Source organism: Kogia breviceps, chromosome 9 (genome assembly GCF_026419965.1).
Source record: "Kogia breviceps isolate mKogBre1 chromosome 9, mKogBre1 haplotype 1, whole genome shotgun sequence".
In the NCBI taxonomy this organism is placed as follows: Eukaryota; Metazoa; Chordata; class Mammalia; order Artiodactyla; family Physeteridae; genus Kogia; species Kogia breviceps.
Window position 1 is genome coordinate 83,175,612 of NC_081318.1, and position 17,628 is coordinate 83,193,239.

The 17,628-nt window shown below is 34.8% G+C and overlaps 1 protein-coding gene across 13 annotated transcripts in view; it reads left to right on the forward strand.

Moving 5' to 3' along the window:
* Positions 1-16,736, forward strand: part of CACNA2D1 (calcium voltage-gated channel auxiliary subunit alpha2delta 1) — a 505,873-nt gene extending 489,137 nt beyond the window's left edge. For all 13 annotated transcript variants that reach the window (XM_067042722.1, XM_067042717.1, XM_067042716.1 and 10 more), the window contains one exon: positions 12,587-16,736. In XM_067042722.1, the coding sequence (XP_066898823.1) occupies positions 12,587-12,703 (117 nt within the window). In that variant the 3' untranslated portion in view covers positions 12,704-16,736. The remainder of the gene's footprint in view (positions 1-12,586) is intronic.
* The last annotated feature ends 892 nt before the right edge of the window (positions 16,737-17,628 follow it).

A 17,628-nucleotide genomic window follows, 5' to 3' on the forward strand; every position in this document is an offset into this window, starting at 1 on the left:
TACATTAACCATACCTCATGAATTAATGTGGTAAGTGTGTTAAGGTTCTCTGTAGAAAACTATTTTTTAGGGATGTTATTCCGACTAAGAGAGTTACGTGTAGTATCTACCTGCCTAAATAATTTTAAATATGCATTTTCTTTGAAGCTGCTGTGGGTGACGTAAGTATAGACCTATCTAAATTCAAAAGTTAAAAAAAAAAAAAGTTAGCTATTATGTGCTGGATGTTCTTACCAGTGATTTGAACTCTTACTGTTTGCAGTTAGTCACCCCAGGTTCTGGTTGGGGAAAGAAAGGGAGAGTAAGGATTTAGTAATACTTGTCTAAGAGAAAAATGAAGAGGATTTTTACTCCCTAGTATACCTGGTTTTAAAAAGTAAGCCTTGGGGCGAAATCATGAATATAACTATGGTTTAGACATCTTTTTTCTTTTAAGTAGTAATGGGAAAGAAAAAAAGAATGAGGGATTCTTAGTTGATATCTTTACTAAGCGTATTTTGAAAGAGATCCCTAGAAGGAAAGCAAATAAAATTATTCATATTTTAAAACATATGTATATAATGTTGGCACTGAATCCCTTTACTATTTTAAGCTGAAACCAGCTACCAATCTGTTATTATTATCTACTACAATAGAGTAATTTTTCTGGTCATGGTGTTAGTGGGATTTTGGTCTCTTTCTTTAAGATAGAAAAAATGCTGAGGTTTCTCCCACATCTATGCATTTGTGATTTAGAATGTTTTTAGAATGTATCTCATAATTTACTTCCATATAATAATTACAACTCTTGGTAGATGTGGTTGCCCATGCAAAACACATGAGAAAACATGATCAGGAAACTGAAGGGACAGATTTTTCAGCGTGAATCTACGTGCAGACTTCAGGGACTCCAAATAAGTTATCTGAACTACCACCTCCCAGACTGAAACAGACATATCTCATCATCACACAAAGGAAATGAACCACCCCCCCAAAAAAAACCCACTAGAAATATAAAAATAAAAACAATGGAAGCAGAGCCAGAGAGAATATTTTTCTTTCCGTAACAATTCTAGAACATAAGGATGTATTTTACGTTAATACATCAGTGGGTCTTGTATGTGTGCTAATTTTCCATTCCATCAAATTAATACTTAACTAGAACTGGGGAGCTCTCCTGGTGAAGTGATAATGAAGCCTTTAAGTTAGTATTTTATGTTTACAGTGTTTCTAACCAATCAATATATGCAGTGCTTTATTTGAGTACACACTACTCATTTATCAAGTACTTACAGTACACCTACTATGTATCTTCTATGCATGAGATATTTAAGATGCATTTATACTAAAATATAATTTTTTATCTCAAGTTCATATGTAACTCAGCACCCTATTTTTTTACCTGGTTAACCTACCTAAAGGGAAAGATATTTGAACAAAGAGAAGAGGAAGTGCAAAGGTCCTGAGATAGTAATACCTTGACCTGTTGCGGAGAAAGTTAGTGTTAGGGGAGCAGTGTGAGTGGTGAGGGGAGGGGGAGGAATGTAGGATGAAGGTGGAGAGGCAGCCAGGCTTCAGACCACCTAAGGCTTTGTAGGCCTTCATAAGAAATTTGGATTTTGTTCTGAGAAATTTCAAGAAGAGCATGAAAGGATTTGATTTATGGTTTTAAGAAGACTGCTTTTTGGAGAAAAAGTTGTTAAAGGGCAAGAGTAGAAGCAGAGAGACAAGTGAGGCAGCTTTTGCAGGAGTGTAGGCAAGAAGTAATGGTAATTTGGATATGATATGGTAAGTAGTAAGTTTGGGGCTATATTTTGAAGCTAGAGTTAAGAGGACAAGCTGATAGAGTAGATCTGAGAGAAAAAAAGGAGGAATCACAGATGACTTGTTGTCTTTGACCTGATCCACTACTCCTAGAAGTATCATTCAGAAAAGTAATATTTGGGGACCAGTTTGAAATCTGAGGATCAGAACAGAGGTGATAATGATCAATGACTGTGGAGGTCCACGGAACTTTCAGGGCTGAATATATAAAAGTGTGAGTTATTGAGGTTCTGGTCCAAGATGGCAAAATAGGATGCCTAAAACTCACCTGAACCCACAGACCTACCAAATCTACACCTATAAACAAAGCAATTCCCTCTGAAAGACATCTAGAAAGTACATAAATCTAGAAAGTAGATGAGCAACGCCTATGCACTGGGCAAACGTAATATACATCCAAATGGGTAGGAAAGGCTGAGGAACTTTATCTCCATAAACCCCACACTCAGCACAGCAACATAAAATTAGAAGGGTACTCACAACACCCAGCTTCTCCCTGAGCAGTGAAGGGTTTAGATTGAATATCTGTCACTCCAAGACTCTCACAGAAGGGTGGGCCCCCAAAACTCCTAGCTCTGAACGCCTAATGGCGCTGGTGTCCATGAGACCCACAGGAATATAGCCAACAAAGAAACAATTCTTAACAGATTCGCAAGGACTCACCATGGCTACTCTTCCAAAGCTCAGAGAAGCAGGAGCCAAGAGAAATGCACTTCTCCCAACCATTTCCTGACAGAGGTTATTTGCATACTTTAAAAGTTATTGCCTGCAAGTAAGGCTTCTAATTTAGCTCAGCTTTGAGGGCTTACTGCAAGACTCCCTGGAGACAGGGGAAGGGGTAAGCTATGCCTACTGACCCTCTGTCCCACTCCAGGTCAGTGATGCCTTCCTAAAAGAGGTTTGTGAACGCACCTGGCATCCTGGCCTTTGAGGTGGCTGCCCAAAGGACACACCCCTTTATCACTTGGCTCTGGTAACCAGCAGGGCTGGCATTCACAAGCACCAAAGGATCCTGGACCATAGCAAACAAATAGTTCTCAACTGGCTATCCCCTCAGAATTCAGGACAGAGGGAGTGGAGAGAAATGCCTGTCTCTCTCTTTCCCTGAAAGAGGTCTTTTTGCATGCTTTGAAAGCTGCTGCCTGAGAATCCAGCCTCCAATCAGCCTGTACCTGATGCTGACTGAGGTCTTCCCCACTGGGACACTGACAGATGTTAAGCACGTCCTCAACTACGGGGAGCCAAGAAGAAAAAGCCAATTCAAGACTGGGAGAGGTGGTTCTTTTATCTAATGCACAAAAACCAACACAGAGAGTCAAGGAAAATGAAGACACAGAAAAGTTATGTTTTAAAAGAAAAAGATAAAACTCCACAAACAGGCCTTAATAAAACAGAGAAGAGTGACTGATATGAGAAGGAGTTCAAAATTTGGTCATAAAGATGGTCACCATGTTAGAACAAGAATGCGTGAACTGAGAATTTCAACAAAGAAAACACAAGAAAGTACCAAACAGAAGGCACAGAGCCAAAGAATACAATACAATAACTATATTGAAAAACTCAATAGTGAGGAGTTCAAACGGCAGACCAGATGAAGTGGAAGAAAGTATCAGTAAACTCACAAACAGGGCAGTGAGTGATTCATCCCATCAAGGAGCAAAAAGAAAAAAGAATTTAAAAAGAGTGAAGATAGCTAAAGGGACTTATGAGACAACATCAAGCAGACCGGAATTCACATTATTGTGTCCCAGAAGAAGAAAAGCAGACAAGGGCAGAAAACTTTTTGAAGAAATAATGAGTGAAGACTTTCCTAACCTGGGAAAAGAAACAGATGCCCAAATCCAGGAAGCTCAGAGAGTTACAAATAAGAGTTATCCAAATACATCCAAACCAAGTAAGAAAGAGGCAATACCTCCAAACTCATAGTGAGGGAAGAAGTAAAACTGTCATTATTTGCACATGATATGATTCTATATATAAAAAACTCCAGTAAAAAACTGTTGGCACTAATCAACAATTTGACTAAAATTCAGGATATAAAATCAACATACAAAAATCAGTTGCATTTCTATACACTAGGATGAAATGTCTGAAAAATAAAACTATCACATTCGCAATAACATCAAAAACAATGAAATACCCAGAAATTACTTTAACCAAGGAAGTGAAACTTTACAATCAAAACTACATGACTTTCCTAAAAGAAATAGAAGTTGACACAAACACATGGAATGACATCCATGCTGATGGATCATAAGAACTGACTGTTAAAATATCTGTACTACTCGAAGTCACCTTAGATTCAAAACAATCCCCCTCAAAAAACCAATGGCATTCTTCACATAGACTAAAAAAAAAAAAAATCCTAAAATTTATACAAAGTGACAATGTCTGCAAAATAGTCAAAGCATTTCTCAGGAAAAAGAACAAAGCCTGAGGTATCGTACGTCCTGTTTTCAGACTATACTACAAAGCTACAGTAATTTTTAAAATAGGGTAGGATACTGGCATAATAGAGACAGACCAACAGAACAGAAGAGAGCCCAGAATTAAACCCCTCCATACACAGTCAACTAATATTTGATAATGGAGCCAAGAATACCCAATGGGGAAATGATAGTCTCTTTGACAAATGGTAATGGGGAAATTGGATAAACACATGCAGAACGATGAAATTGGACCCCTATCTTACCACTTACAAAAAATTAACTCAAAATGGATCACAGTTTTAACACAAGACCTAATAACTGTAAAACTTAGTAGAAACATAGAGAGGAAGCTCCTCAACAGAGGTATTGACAGTGATTTTTGGATATAACACCAAAAGCACAAAACAATAAAAGCAAAAATCAGCAAAATGGGACTACATCAAACTTGAACACTTGTGCACAGCATAAGAAACAATTAACCAAATGAAAATGCATCCTACAGAATAAAAAAAAAATTTGCAAACCATGTATCAGATAAGGGGTTAATATCCAAAATATATTTTAAAAACTCATAAAACTCAATGACAAAAAGAAAACCAACAAATAATCCAACTAAAAAAAGGGCAGAAAAACTAGACATTTTTCCAAAGAAGACATCCAAATGGCCAAGAGGCACATGAAAATATTCTCAATATCACTAATCATCAGGAAAACACAAATCAAAACTACAGTAAGCTATCACCTCACACCTGTTAGAATGGATGTCGTCAAGAAGACAAGAGACAACAGGTGCTGGGGAGATGTGAATAAAAGGGAACCTTTATACACTGTTGGTGGGAATGTAAATTACTGCAACCAATATGGAGGTTTCTTGAATAATTAAAAATTAATCTACCACATGATCCATCAATTCTACTTCTGGGTATATGTGCAAAGGAAATGAAAACAGGATTTTAAAGAGATAACTGTACTCCCACATTCACTGCAGCGTTATTCACAGCAGCCAAGATATGGAGACAACCTAGATGGCCATCAACCAATGAATAAATTACGAAGTGGGATTTATACTTACACAATGTGATATTTTTCAGCCATGAGAAAGGAAGACAGCCTGCCATTTGCAACAACATGGATGAACCTTGGGCACATTATGCTAAGTAAGAAAGACAAGTACTGTGTGTGGAATTTAAAAAGCCAAACTCATTAAAACAGAAATAAATGGGGGTTACCATGGAATGGGGGTGAGGGGATAAGACAGATGTTGTTCAAGGGTACAGTCTTACAACAAGTAGTAAACCCTGGAGAGCTAATGCACAGTACAGTGAATATAGAAAACTATTATATTCATCAAATATGCTAAGACTAAAAATGAATTTTTCCAACTACTAAAAAGACAACTATGTAATGTGATAGAGGTGCTAATTATCACTTTAATGGCAATATTACAATACATAAATTATCAAATTAACATGTGCACCTTAAATTTACACAATGTTGTATTTCAACTATTTCAATTAAAGTAAAAGAGACCCATACAAAGGCACATTTTAATTAAATTATCAAAAGTAAATCTATGACAAAGGAGGCAAGAATATACAGTGGAGGGCTTCCCTGGTGGCGCAGTGGTTGAGAGTCCACCTGCCGATGCAGGGGACACGGGTTCGTGACCCGGTCTGGGAGGATCCCACATGCCGTGGAGCGGCTGGGCCAGTGAGCCATAGCTGCTGAGCCTGCGCGTCTGGAGCCTGCGCTCCACAACGGGAGAGGCCACAACAGTGAGAGGCCCGTGCACCGCCAAAAGAAAAGAAAAGAAAAAAAAAGAATATACAGTGGAGAAAAGACAGTCTCTTGAATGAGTGGTGCTGGGAACACTGGACAGCTACATGTAAAAGAATGAAACTAGAACAATCTCTAACACCATACACAAAAATAAACTCAAAATGGATTAAAGACCTAAAGGTAAGGCCAGATACTATAAACCTCATAGAGGAAACAGAGGCAGGACATTCTTTGACATAAATTGCAGCAAGATATTTTGGATCCACCTCCTAGAGTAATGAAAATAAAAACAAACAAATGGGACCTAATTAAACTTCAAAGCTTTTGCACAGCAAAATAAACCATAAACAAAACGAAGACAACCCACACAGTGGGAGAACATATTTGCAAAGTGACAGACAAAGGATTACTCTCCAAAAGAGACAAACAGCTCATGCAGTTTGATATCAAAAAAACAAACAACCCAATCAAAAAACAGGCAGAACATCTAAATAGACATTTCTCCAAAGAAGACATACAGATATGTGGAATCTAAAAAAATGGTACAAATGAACGTGTTTACAAAACAGAAATAGAGTCACAGATGTAGTAAACAAACGTAAGGTTACCATGGGGTATGGGGGGGGCAGGAGGGATAAATTTAGAGATTACTGACAAGAACCTACTGTATAGCACAGAGAACTCAGCTCAATACTCTAATGACTTATATGGGAATAGAATCTATAAAAGAGTGGATATATGTATATGTATAACTGCTTCACTGTGCTGTACAGCAGAAACTAACACAACATTGTAAATCAACTATACTCCAATAAAAATTAAAAATAAATAAATAAGACATACAAATGGCCAAAAAGCACAAGAAAAGATGCTTAACCTCATTGATTATTAGAGAAATGCAAATCAAAACTACAATGAGGTATCACCTTACACCAGTCAGAACAGCTATCATCAAGAAGTCTACAAACAATAAATGCTGGAGAGAGTGCAGAGAAAAGGGAAACCTCCTACACTGTTAGTGGGAATGTAAACTGCTACAACCTTTATGGAGAACAGTCTGGATGTTCCTTAAAAAACTAAAAATAGAGCTACCATATGATCCAGCAATCGCACTCCTGGGCATATACCTAGAGAAAACCATACTTTGAAAATATACATGCACCCCAATGCTCATAGCCGCATTATTTACAATAGCCAGGATATGGAAGCAACCTAAATGTCCATCAACAGAGGAATGGGTACAGAAGATGTGGCACATATATACAATGGAATATTACTCGGCCATAAAAAACAAATTAATGCCATGTGCAGCAACATGGATGGACCTAAAGATTATCATAATAAATGAAGTAAGTCAGACAATGACAAATATCATACGGTATCACTTATATGTGGAATAAAAAGAAATGGTACAAATGAATTTATTTACAAAACAGGAACAGACAGACTTCAAAAACAAACTTATGGTTACCAAAGGGGAAACACTGGGGGAGGTATAAATTAGGAGGTTGGGATCAACACATACACACTGATCCATATGTAAAATGGATAATCAAAAAGGACCTACTGTAAAGTACAGGGAACTCCACTCAACACTCTGTAATAACCTATATAAGAAAAGAATCTGAAAAAAGAGTAGATATCTGTCTATGTGTAACAATCACATTGCTGTACACCTGAAATTAATACAACATTGTATATCAACTATATTCTAATATAAAATATTAAATTTTTTTAAAAAGTAAATGACAAGGAGAGAATCTTAAAAGCAGCAAGGAAAACAACTTGTTACACACAAGGAAACCTCTAAGGCTACCAGGATCTTTCCACCAGAATATGCAGGCCTGCAGGGAATTGCATGATATATTCAAACTACTGAAAGAAATAAACCTGCCAACCAAAAATACTCTATTTAGCAAAACTGTCCTTCCACTTTGAAGGCAAAATGAAGAGATGTAGACAAGCAAAAGCTAAAGGAGTTCATCACCACCAGACTGGCCTTACAAGGAATGTTAAAGGTGTTCCTTTAAGCTGAAACAAAACAGCACTAATGAGTAACAGGAAAACATATGAAAGTATAAATCTCACTGGTAAAGACCAATATATAGTTAAATTAAGAATAATCTAATGCTGTAATGATAGTGGGTTAATCACTTATATATCTAGTATGAATGTTAAAATACAAATATAGTAAAAATAACTATCATACAATAGGTAATGGATACAGAGACTAAAAATATGTAAGTTGTGAAATCAAAAACAAAACATGGAGGAGGAAGTAAAATCTAGGGTTTTAGAATGCATTTGAACTTAAGTTGTTATCAACTTACTATGAGGCTTATCAGCTTATTTATAACACTAAATATTATGAGGCTTACATAAAATATGTTATATTTATAACAGTTGTTATAATAACCACAAAGCAAAAACCTATGGTAGATACACAAAAGATAAAGAGAATGGAATCTAAGCATGCCACTATAGAAAATGATCAATTCACAAATGAAGAGAGCAATAAGAGAAAAAGAACAAAGGAATTTCAAAATAGCTCAAAAACAATTTAACAAAATTGTAGTAATAATAATAATTACCATCTATCAACAATTATTTTAAATGTTAAATGGACTAAATTCTCTAGTCAAATGACAGAGTAGCAGAATCTTATTTAAAAAACAGGAGATGATTTTATGCTGTGTATTAGAGTCACATTTCAACCTTAAGGACATACACAGACTGAAATGGAAAAAGATATTCCATGCAAATGGAAACCAAAAGAAAGCTGGGGTGGGTATACATAGACAAAATAGACTTAAAAACTGTAATGAGACAATCAAGGTCATTACATAATGATAAAGTGGTCAATCCAACAAGAGGATATAAACATTTGTAAATATGCACCCAACACAGGAGCACCTAAATATATAAAGTAAAAATTAACAGAGTTAAAGGGAGAAATAGCAAGACAATGTAAAAATTGCCAAAAAAATTCAACAACTTAGAAATGGGTAAATTCTTAGAAACATACAACCTATCAAGACTGAATCATGAAAAAATAGAAATAGAAAATCTGAACAGACCAATTACTAGTAAGAAGATTGCATCAGTTATCAAAAACCTCCCAAGAAACAAAATTCATGACCAGATGGCCTCACTGGTGAATTCTACTGAACATTCAAAGAACAATTAATACCTGTCCTTCCAAACTCTTCCAAAAAATTAAAGAGGAATGAACATTTCCTGATTCACTTTTACAATGCCAGCCTTATTACCATGATACCAAAACCAGACCAGGACACTACAAGAAAATTTTAGGCCAATATCTTTGATGAAAATAGATGAAAAATTCCTCAACAATATAGTATCAAGGTTAATTCAACAACACATTAAAAGGGTCATACACCATGATCAAGTGAGATTTATTCCAGGAATGCAAGGATTGTTCAAAATCCACAAATCAATTGATGTGATACATACATCAACAAAATGAAGGCTAAAAATCATATGATCATCTTAATAGATGCAGGAAAAGCATTTAACAAAATTCAACATCTATTTATGATAAAAACTCTCAACAAAGTGGATATAAAGGGAATGTACATCAACATAATAAAGGCCATATATGACAAGACCACAGCTAACATACTCAGTAGTGAAAACTGAAAGCTTTTTCTTCTAAGATCAGGAAGAAGATATGGATGCCCACTCTCACCACTTTCATTTAACATAGTGCTGAAAGTCCTAGGCAGAGCAAATAGGCAAGAAAAAGAAATAAAAGCCATCCATGTTGAAAAGTAAGAATTAAAACTGTCTTTATTTGCAGATTACATGATATTATATATAAAAAGGTCTAAAGACTCCACCAGGAAACTAATATTTTATTAACAGTTAATAAACAAATTCAGTGAAATTACAAGATACAAAGTTAATAGACAAAGATCATTTGCATTTCTATACCATAATAATGAACTATTGGAAAGAGAAATTAAGAAAGTAAATAATTCCACTTGTATTTGCATCAAAATGAATAAAATACCTAAGAATAAAGGTAACCAAGAAGGTGAAAGACCTGTACACTGAAAACTATAAGACATTAATGAAAGAAACAGAAGACAACACAAATAAATGGAAGAATATTCAGGGCTTATAGACTAGAAGAATTGTTAAAATGTCCATACCACCCAAAATACTCTACAGATTCCATGCAATCCCCATCAAAATTTCAATGGCATTTTTCACAGAATTGGAACAATCCTAAAATACATATATGAAACCACAAAAACCCAAATATCCAACGCAGTCTTGAGAAGGAAAAACAAAGTCGGATGCATGATATATCCTGATTTGAAACTAGATTAAACTACAGTAATCAAAACAGTATGGCACTGGCATAAAAAAAGACCAATGGAACAGAATAGATAACCCAGAAATAACCCATGCATATATGGTCAATTAATTTATGACAAAGGAGCCAAGAATGTACATTGGGGAAAAGATAGTCTCTTCAATAAAGAGTGCTAGGAAAACTGAACAGCCATATGCAGAAGAATGAAACTGGACCACTATCTTACACCATACACAAAAATCAACTCAAAATGGATTAATGACTTGAAGACCTGAAACCATAAAACTCCTAGAGGAACACATAGGGAGTAAGCTCCTTGGCATTCGTGTTGGTAATGACTTTTTGGATTTGTCACCGTAAGAAAACAAAGGCAACAAAAACAAGAATGAAAAAGTGGGACTACATCAAACTTAAAAGCTTCTGCACAGCAAAGGAAACCAACAGAATTAAAAGGCAGCCCATAGAATGGGAGGGAATGTTTGCAAATCATGTATGTGATAAGGGGCCAGTATCCAAAACATATGAAGAACTCATATAACTCGAGATCAAAAAAATAATCTGATTTTAAAATAAGCAAAGGATCTCAATAGGCATTTTTACAAAGGAGATATACAGATGGCCAACAGGTACATGAAAAAATACTCAACATCAGTACACATCAGAGAAATATAAGTCAAAACCACAATGAGTTATCACTTCACGCCTGTTAGAATGACTATTATCACAAAGACAAGAAATAACAAATGCTGGCAAGGATGTGCATAAAACAGAATCCTTACGCTTGGTTGATGGGAGTGTAAATTGGTGCAGCCACTGGAAAACAATATTGAGGTTCCTCAAAAAATTAAAAATAGAATTACTATATGATCTAGCAATCCCACTTCTGGGATTTGAAAAATAAAATTTTCCTTAATAGATTTTTTCCTCAGAATTCTCTTTAACAGACGTCTGCTGCCTTAGAATACAATTCAAGAAGGAAATGTTATTTACTTGGTGGCAGGCACTGTACTAAACCCTAATGAGCAAAAAGAGCCAATGTTTTAGTCTCTGGGAGCTCAGAGTCTTTGTAAAATTATTCAGACTAGAAAATTTATTGATTTTCTTACATAACCTATTATTTTGATTATTGGAAGATGAATATTGGATTAGTGAACTCTTGAAAGATGTTTAGGAAAATAATTAGAAAGAAGGGGGGTTTTCTTGTTGTTTTTTTTAAATTGAAGTATAGTTGACCTATAATATTTAAGTTACAGGTGTATAATACAGTGATTCACAATTTTTAAAGGTTTTATTCCATTTATAGTTATAAAATATTGCTATATACCATGTTGTACAATATATCCTTTTAGCTTACTTTATACCTAGTAGTTTGTACCTCTTAAAATAGGAAGTTTTTTTAATGAAATTCAGTATATTTAAAGGAATCAAAGGATGCAGAAAATGTTACAGAATACAGAACCTAGGAATAAAAGGTAAAGAATAATTTTGTGTTAGCAAGGAATCTAATGATCTGCCACTAGACAGGGTGGGATCCAAATGAGCAAATATGCAGCTTCTATTTCATGGTTCTCTAAACAGGATAAACCTCTCTTGCTAGCTTAGCTCTTTATTTTGGATATAGGTTTTCAGAGTGTCCTTTCATTTAGGGTTCAACTACATTATTCTTCATTTTAATTCTTGATGAAGGTCCAGATGCTACATGTGCAGCATGATACAGTCATGTTTGAAATTGGATATAAGGGATAGGGAAAATAGAAGTTCATTTCTCAAATTTATTTATTTTACCAATCTCAAACTTTGCCTTATTGAGCATAATTGCCAATATCATAATTCTTGGGAATTATAAAATAGACTATGAAATTTTATTTTTATATCTTGTACTTATAAATATAGAAGGATATTTAATACTGTGAAAGTATTAAATAGTTTTTAAAAGGTTTTTCAATTTAGAAATTGGAATATCACTCAAAACAGCATTTATTATTAAAGTATTTCCTTTCATAATCATCAGAATCTACAACTAAAAATGTAAAGCATTCTTCAAACGGTACTAGGAAAACGGCTTTATCTAAAATTGTTGAACAGTAAAACCTAGGACAGTGTAATTTATCTGGATTCAAATTAAAGCAGCTTTATAAGGTGAGTTCAGAAGTGCACTAAACACGGCATGCTCTGGGAGATGTCTTACTAAATATGTTTCAGGAGTTTTCTGTTTTCCTTTTCTTTCCAACAGGAGGATTATACCGACTGCGGGGGTGTTTCTGGGTTAAGTCCCTCCCTGTGGTCCATCATCGGAATCCAGTGTGTACTACTTTGGCTTTTATCTGGCAGCAGACACTACCAGTTATGACCTTCTAAAACCAAATCTGCATATTAAACTCCAGACCCTGCCAAAACATGAGCCCTCCATTGCATTAAAAGAGGGTCAGCTGTGGAATCAGCAGATCACTAGCTCAGCCCATCCCGTGGCATCACTCTAAGACACAGACTCTTAAGGCACCCGCTGGCTGCATGTCAGGGTGTCAGATTGTTAAGTGTGAACCCTGCATCATCTATATATAACATCAAAGCAAAATACTATACATGCTCTCTATCGGAAAATTTGAGAATTTGTTATTGCACTGTTGGTGATTACATGTAAAGGGCTCCCCACACAGTTGTTTATGAATCATACAAATTATCTTGATTTTGACCTGGAATTCTGACTTGCTGCAATCCTTGTTCTTTTACCAAGAAAATCTCTAGGAGAAAAGAAAGAGTTATTTTTTTCCTTCACTTATTCTTCTGTTCAAAATTATTTCCTGCTTTGAGTAATTTTATTGAACACATACATAGAGAGAGACAGAGGGAGAAAGAGAATTAACATTGGTGTAATCTGTCAAACTAGAAATTATGGCTTATTTTCTACGAAACCAATTGCCATGAATAAAATGCCTTATGAAGAATGGCTTCTCTGCCAGAAATATAACACAAATGATGACCAAGTTTTGGTGGGGTAATTAATTGGTTGTTTGAAAATCATAATTAAGAAATTAAAGGTGCTTGAGGGTAGAATTAATATGCGACATATTTCCTCATAAATGTGAGCCCTTAATAAACGCTTTGATGTAATGTTCTTTTTGTTCACAGTAAAGTTCTGTAGTGCTAGCCAGATATTTCAAAATGCTCTAAGGAAAGCTTGTTGGGGGGAGGGGAAATGTTTTTTCTTGTGATAAATGAACTTTGGTTACCAAGGGTATTTTGCATGATGCTGCTGCTATTTTAACTTTCGGTTTGTTTTTCTCTTACTGTAGAGTATAGTCCATTGAAAAGTTAACTGAGTGACATTATTGTTATGTAAGAATCTGAACCTTGCAATGTAATGCGCTTAAGTCATCTTTTAAAATGTCGTTAAACTACTCTGAATATACTGTGCAGTGTAAATGCTGAATGATTGGATTAGGTACATGGTGAAATGGGAATTAATGGATTTTATACAGAATCGTGCTTTTGCCTGAAAACCTATGTACAGATATTTTAAGTACATAAATCAGATTTGACACATTTATTTTTTGAAGAGTACATGTATGTTCTCAATGAAGATTCATCCTAGGTTTCCTCTTCGTTCGCTGGAATAGCAGCACGTACAATCCCAAATTTGCTGCTGCTGCTGCTTTTGTTCCCTCTGTTTTAAATGGTATGATCACTTGACCAAAATTTCCACACAGTTTGATGAGGGTTTTACAATAATCTGAACAAATAGGAAACCTTGAATCTATATGTATGCACACGAATACTTGATTGTGAATAATCAAAATTGTTTTTATACAGCCTCATTAGTGAAAATGGTTAGTGTAGTAAATCAGATATTTCATTATAGAGTAATATGGTAGCAGAATTTACTTATGCTTTTAAAGATTATTTTCAGGGGTAAACAGTACTTGAAGAAAGGGTAAAAACAATGAATGTGTAACTCTAATTATAGGGAATAATTCTGCTGAAGACTGCAACTATGCAGATATTTTAAATTGTAAAATGCATTTGTTCTTTTTTCAAACATGCCACATATTGGTGTGTGTCTATGCTGGAAATTTTCTTATATACCATTTTTAAGTAAAAATCTTATTAACATTATCCGGCATGCTTTAATATGCTTCATATATCAAAGATATAACCAATTCTTTATCATAGTTTAAAAGGTCTATTTGTTTTGTTTTTAGCTTTGCATACATTTGTAACTTCCTCCACCACCAATATACCCTAGGTACCATTTGTGTACATTTCCTTATTTAAAATATTTTTTTATTTAAAAATGGGGGGAGGGGAAAATGGACTCACTTTGCCAACTATTGTTCTAAGAGTTGACATCAGTTACCATTTCTAATGCATTGTTGTGATTTTGTAGTCTCATTTGTAACTGGTATTGACACTTTAGAAAACACCAAAGTGATTTAAAAAAATATGGAACTTCTCACTCTAGTAACAACATGTTTAAATCATGTTGTTTCTTAATTAAATATTTAAAACTTATTGTTAACTTCTGCTAGACTATTTTAAATCATGAAAGTGTTGGGAAGGGGATATCGAAATATACAGTTATGTTAGTTTGTGTATATAAACGACGCACATTTAAACAACTGAATTGCTTCCAGCATACAACAGACTACCTTAAAATTATCTTTTAAATCTATTAAATCTATTTTCATGGCTAATGTTACTGAAATAATGTTTTCATCAACTACATTGTTGTCGTGTTAATCACAGTTAAACTTGGCATCTCTTGGCAGGGTCCTATTTGACTTCACTTGCCATCAAAGTATATTTTCATGCACGAGTCTTGCCGTGATCCTTTGTTTTCTTTTATAAAATAAACATATATTATAACAACCACACATACATTAATAAATTGGGCAAGAACATGCTCTCTGAACATTAACTACACATACGTTCATAAATTGGGTAAGAACATTGTTCTCACGCCTAATACTAGTCTTCGTGCATTTGGTGTAATTTTTTGAAAGACAGTAACACTCATTGCATCCAATTGTTATCTTTAATTTAGGATTTTTCTGTGAGTTCTAATTGTTGACAAGAACTTAAATTTCAGCCTGTTATATATACTGATTTTCAAAGACTAAACAGTACAAGAGATCAAGAAAAAAGCTTTTAAACCCCTTTTGCTTACTTAATTTTTGCTATGCTCATGCAGCTTAATGTAGTTTGTCACTAACAGAATCAAAAGTCTTGCATTGCTGTTGAATAACAGGAATGAACTTTGCATTAATGGTTTGCTTATATTTCTTCATTTGAACAACCAGCATTACTGCCAAACACCAATTGTGGTCCATATTTGTAACAGGTTTTTAACATGACATAGTTAGCAAGTTTGATTGAAGAGACTTTTAGGTCCTGGGCCTATAAGATTTTAGTATGATCTTTTTTCATGTTTCTAATGCTTGACGCGTCATTGCTTAACTTGGAAAAAACAAGACAGTGTTGCTGCCATTTGTAAGTTTTCCTATAATATTCCTTTTATTAACTTTAAAACTGGCCTTACGGGGTTCAAATAGGCAGTATCCCTTTTAAGTGACCTTTGCAACCCAAGTGTTACTTGCTTATTTGATGCTCTCTTGTATCTTACATCTCATTTAAATCTTTCTCTCCACCAAAGCTTAAATTCTATGTCTTAATTTAAAACTCTGAACTATTCCATTAATCATGTTAGTTGACATTAAAGTGTCTAGAGGTACAGAGTCTGACCTAGTGTAACAAAATGGATGTTGTGACTTTTTTTTAAGCGTAGCATGGAATGATGGTTTAACTTGCCCACAGTTTCAAATATTTTACAATTATCTGGAATGTGTGTTGCTTTCCCACAGCAGAATGTTAACATTGCTGTTATTCCATGTACATTTCTGTAAAGAGCAAATCAGTAAAGAAGTGTGAAGTTTCTTGATTTCTTGAAAAAATTCCAGAATCTCAAAGTCTTAGACAACCCTTACCAAGTCTCATCTACTTTATTTCTAGTTCACAAGGTTAACTCAAAGAAATTCCACTGAGACTAATGGGATACTGCCTTGAATAGATGCCAATTGAGTTTACAGTGTGACCTGACAAAGCTGTCTGTTTTGTTGTGCCGTATGCTGTTGGATCATACTATTCAGGATACTTTTATTGAAGTGTTCAGTGTGCATCCATGCAAAAGGCCAAGTGGCTTTGTGAACAAAAGATCTTTTCTCCCCTTTATTATGTTCTCGACACTTTTGTGGAAATTAGCCTGATAAAAATGTTTTGTAAAAATTTGTATATTACTGTTATAAAAATATTTATAATCCCAGAAAATGTTGTGTTAAATCCTGTGCAAAAACAGTATATTCAGAATAAAAGTTTATCATTTAAAGTCACCAGTTTTGATGATTTAATTATTTAAAATCCAACTGAAAGAAACAGAGGTCTCTGTCATACATACAGTTTAAGAAAGCAGGCTTTCCAGTGCAGAGAATCTTAGATTGTGCAAGTAAAATTTGGGATTATCAAAGTTGCCTTTACAATTACAAACCTCAACTCACAAACAAATGAAATTGCAACTCCTTGAGACTCTGACACTTCTCACATGTGCTTTTGCCATCAAGGCGTTTAGAAACTTATTAAAACAGACTTTTGACTTATGTAAGAAAAAACTTTTTTCTAGGCAAAAATAATGTTTCCATGTTTCTTTAAAGACCTTGGGAAAATAGTTTGAAAGAAACAAGTTAGAATGTCTGAAAAGTGCATATCTTTTATACATCTGACTAACAAATATCTCTCCTAGCTAGTTTATAGCAAACAGAAGCTAGGGCAGTGTAGTATAAAGAGGTTTTTTTGTTTTTGTTTTTTTAAACTACTATATGCCTTTTACCTTTAGACCAGCTTACCACCTGCCCCCCTATGTTCACCTAATAAGTAATGAGCCTGATGTTATGTGGAATCTAATATAATGTAAGCCTACTTCTCATTCTGGGGATTCCTATAAGAGACAGTGAAAATACCTACAGAGGGGAGGAATGTAGTATATGGGTACCAATGATGGTGATTACTGGAAAATCTGACCCTTAGTCTCTGATCAAGGCATTTTAACAGGAAAACCCTACTTAAAAGGGTGAGGTGGATAACATTTTCTTTTTGAACATCTGGCTTCATTCTGTACCAATTTATCTCCTCAATCAATCCTCTTACTCCCCAGCTACCCTCACTTCCTCTATCAATCATCTTGATCCCATCCCCACCTCTTCCCTTGGGAGCTTGCCTCATCAATTC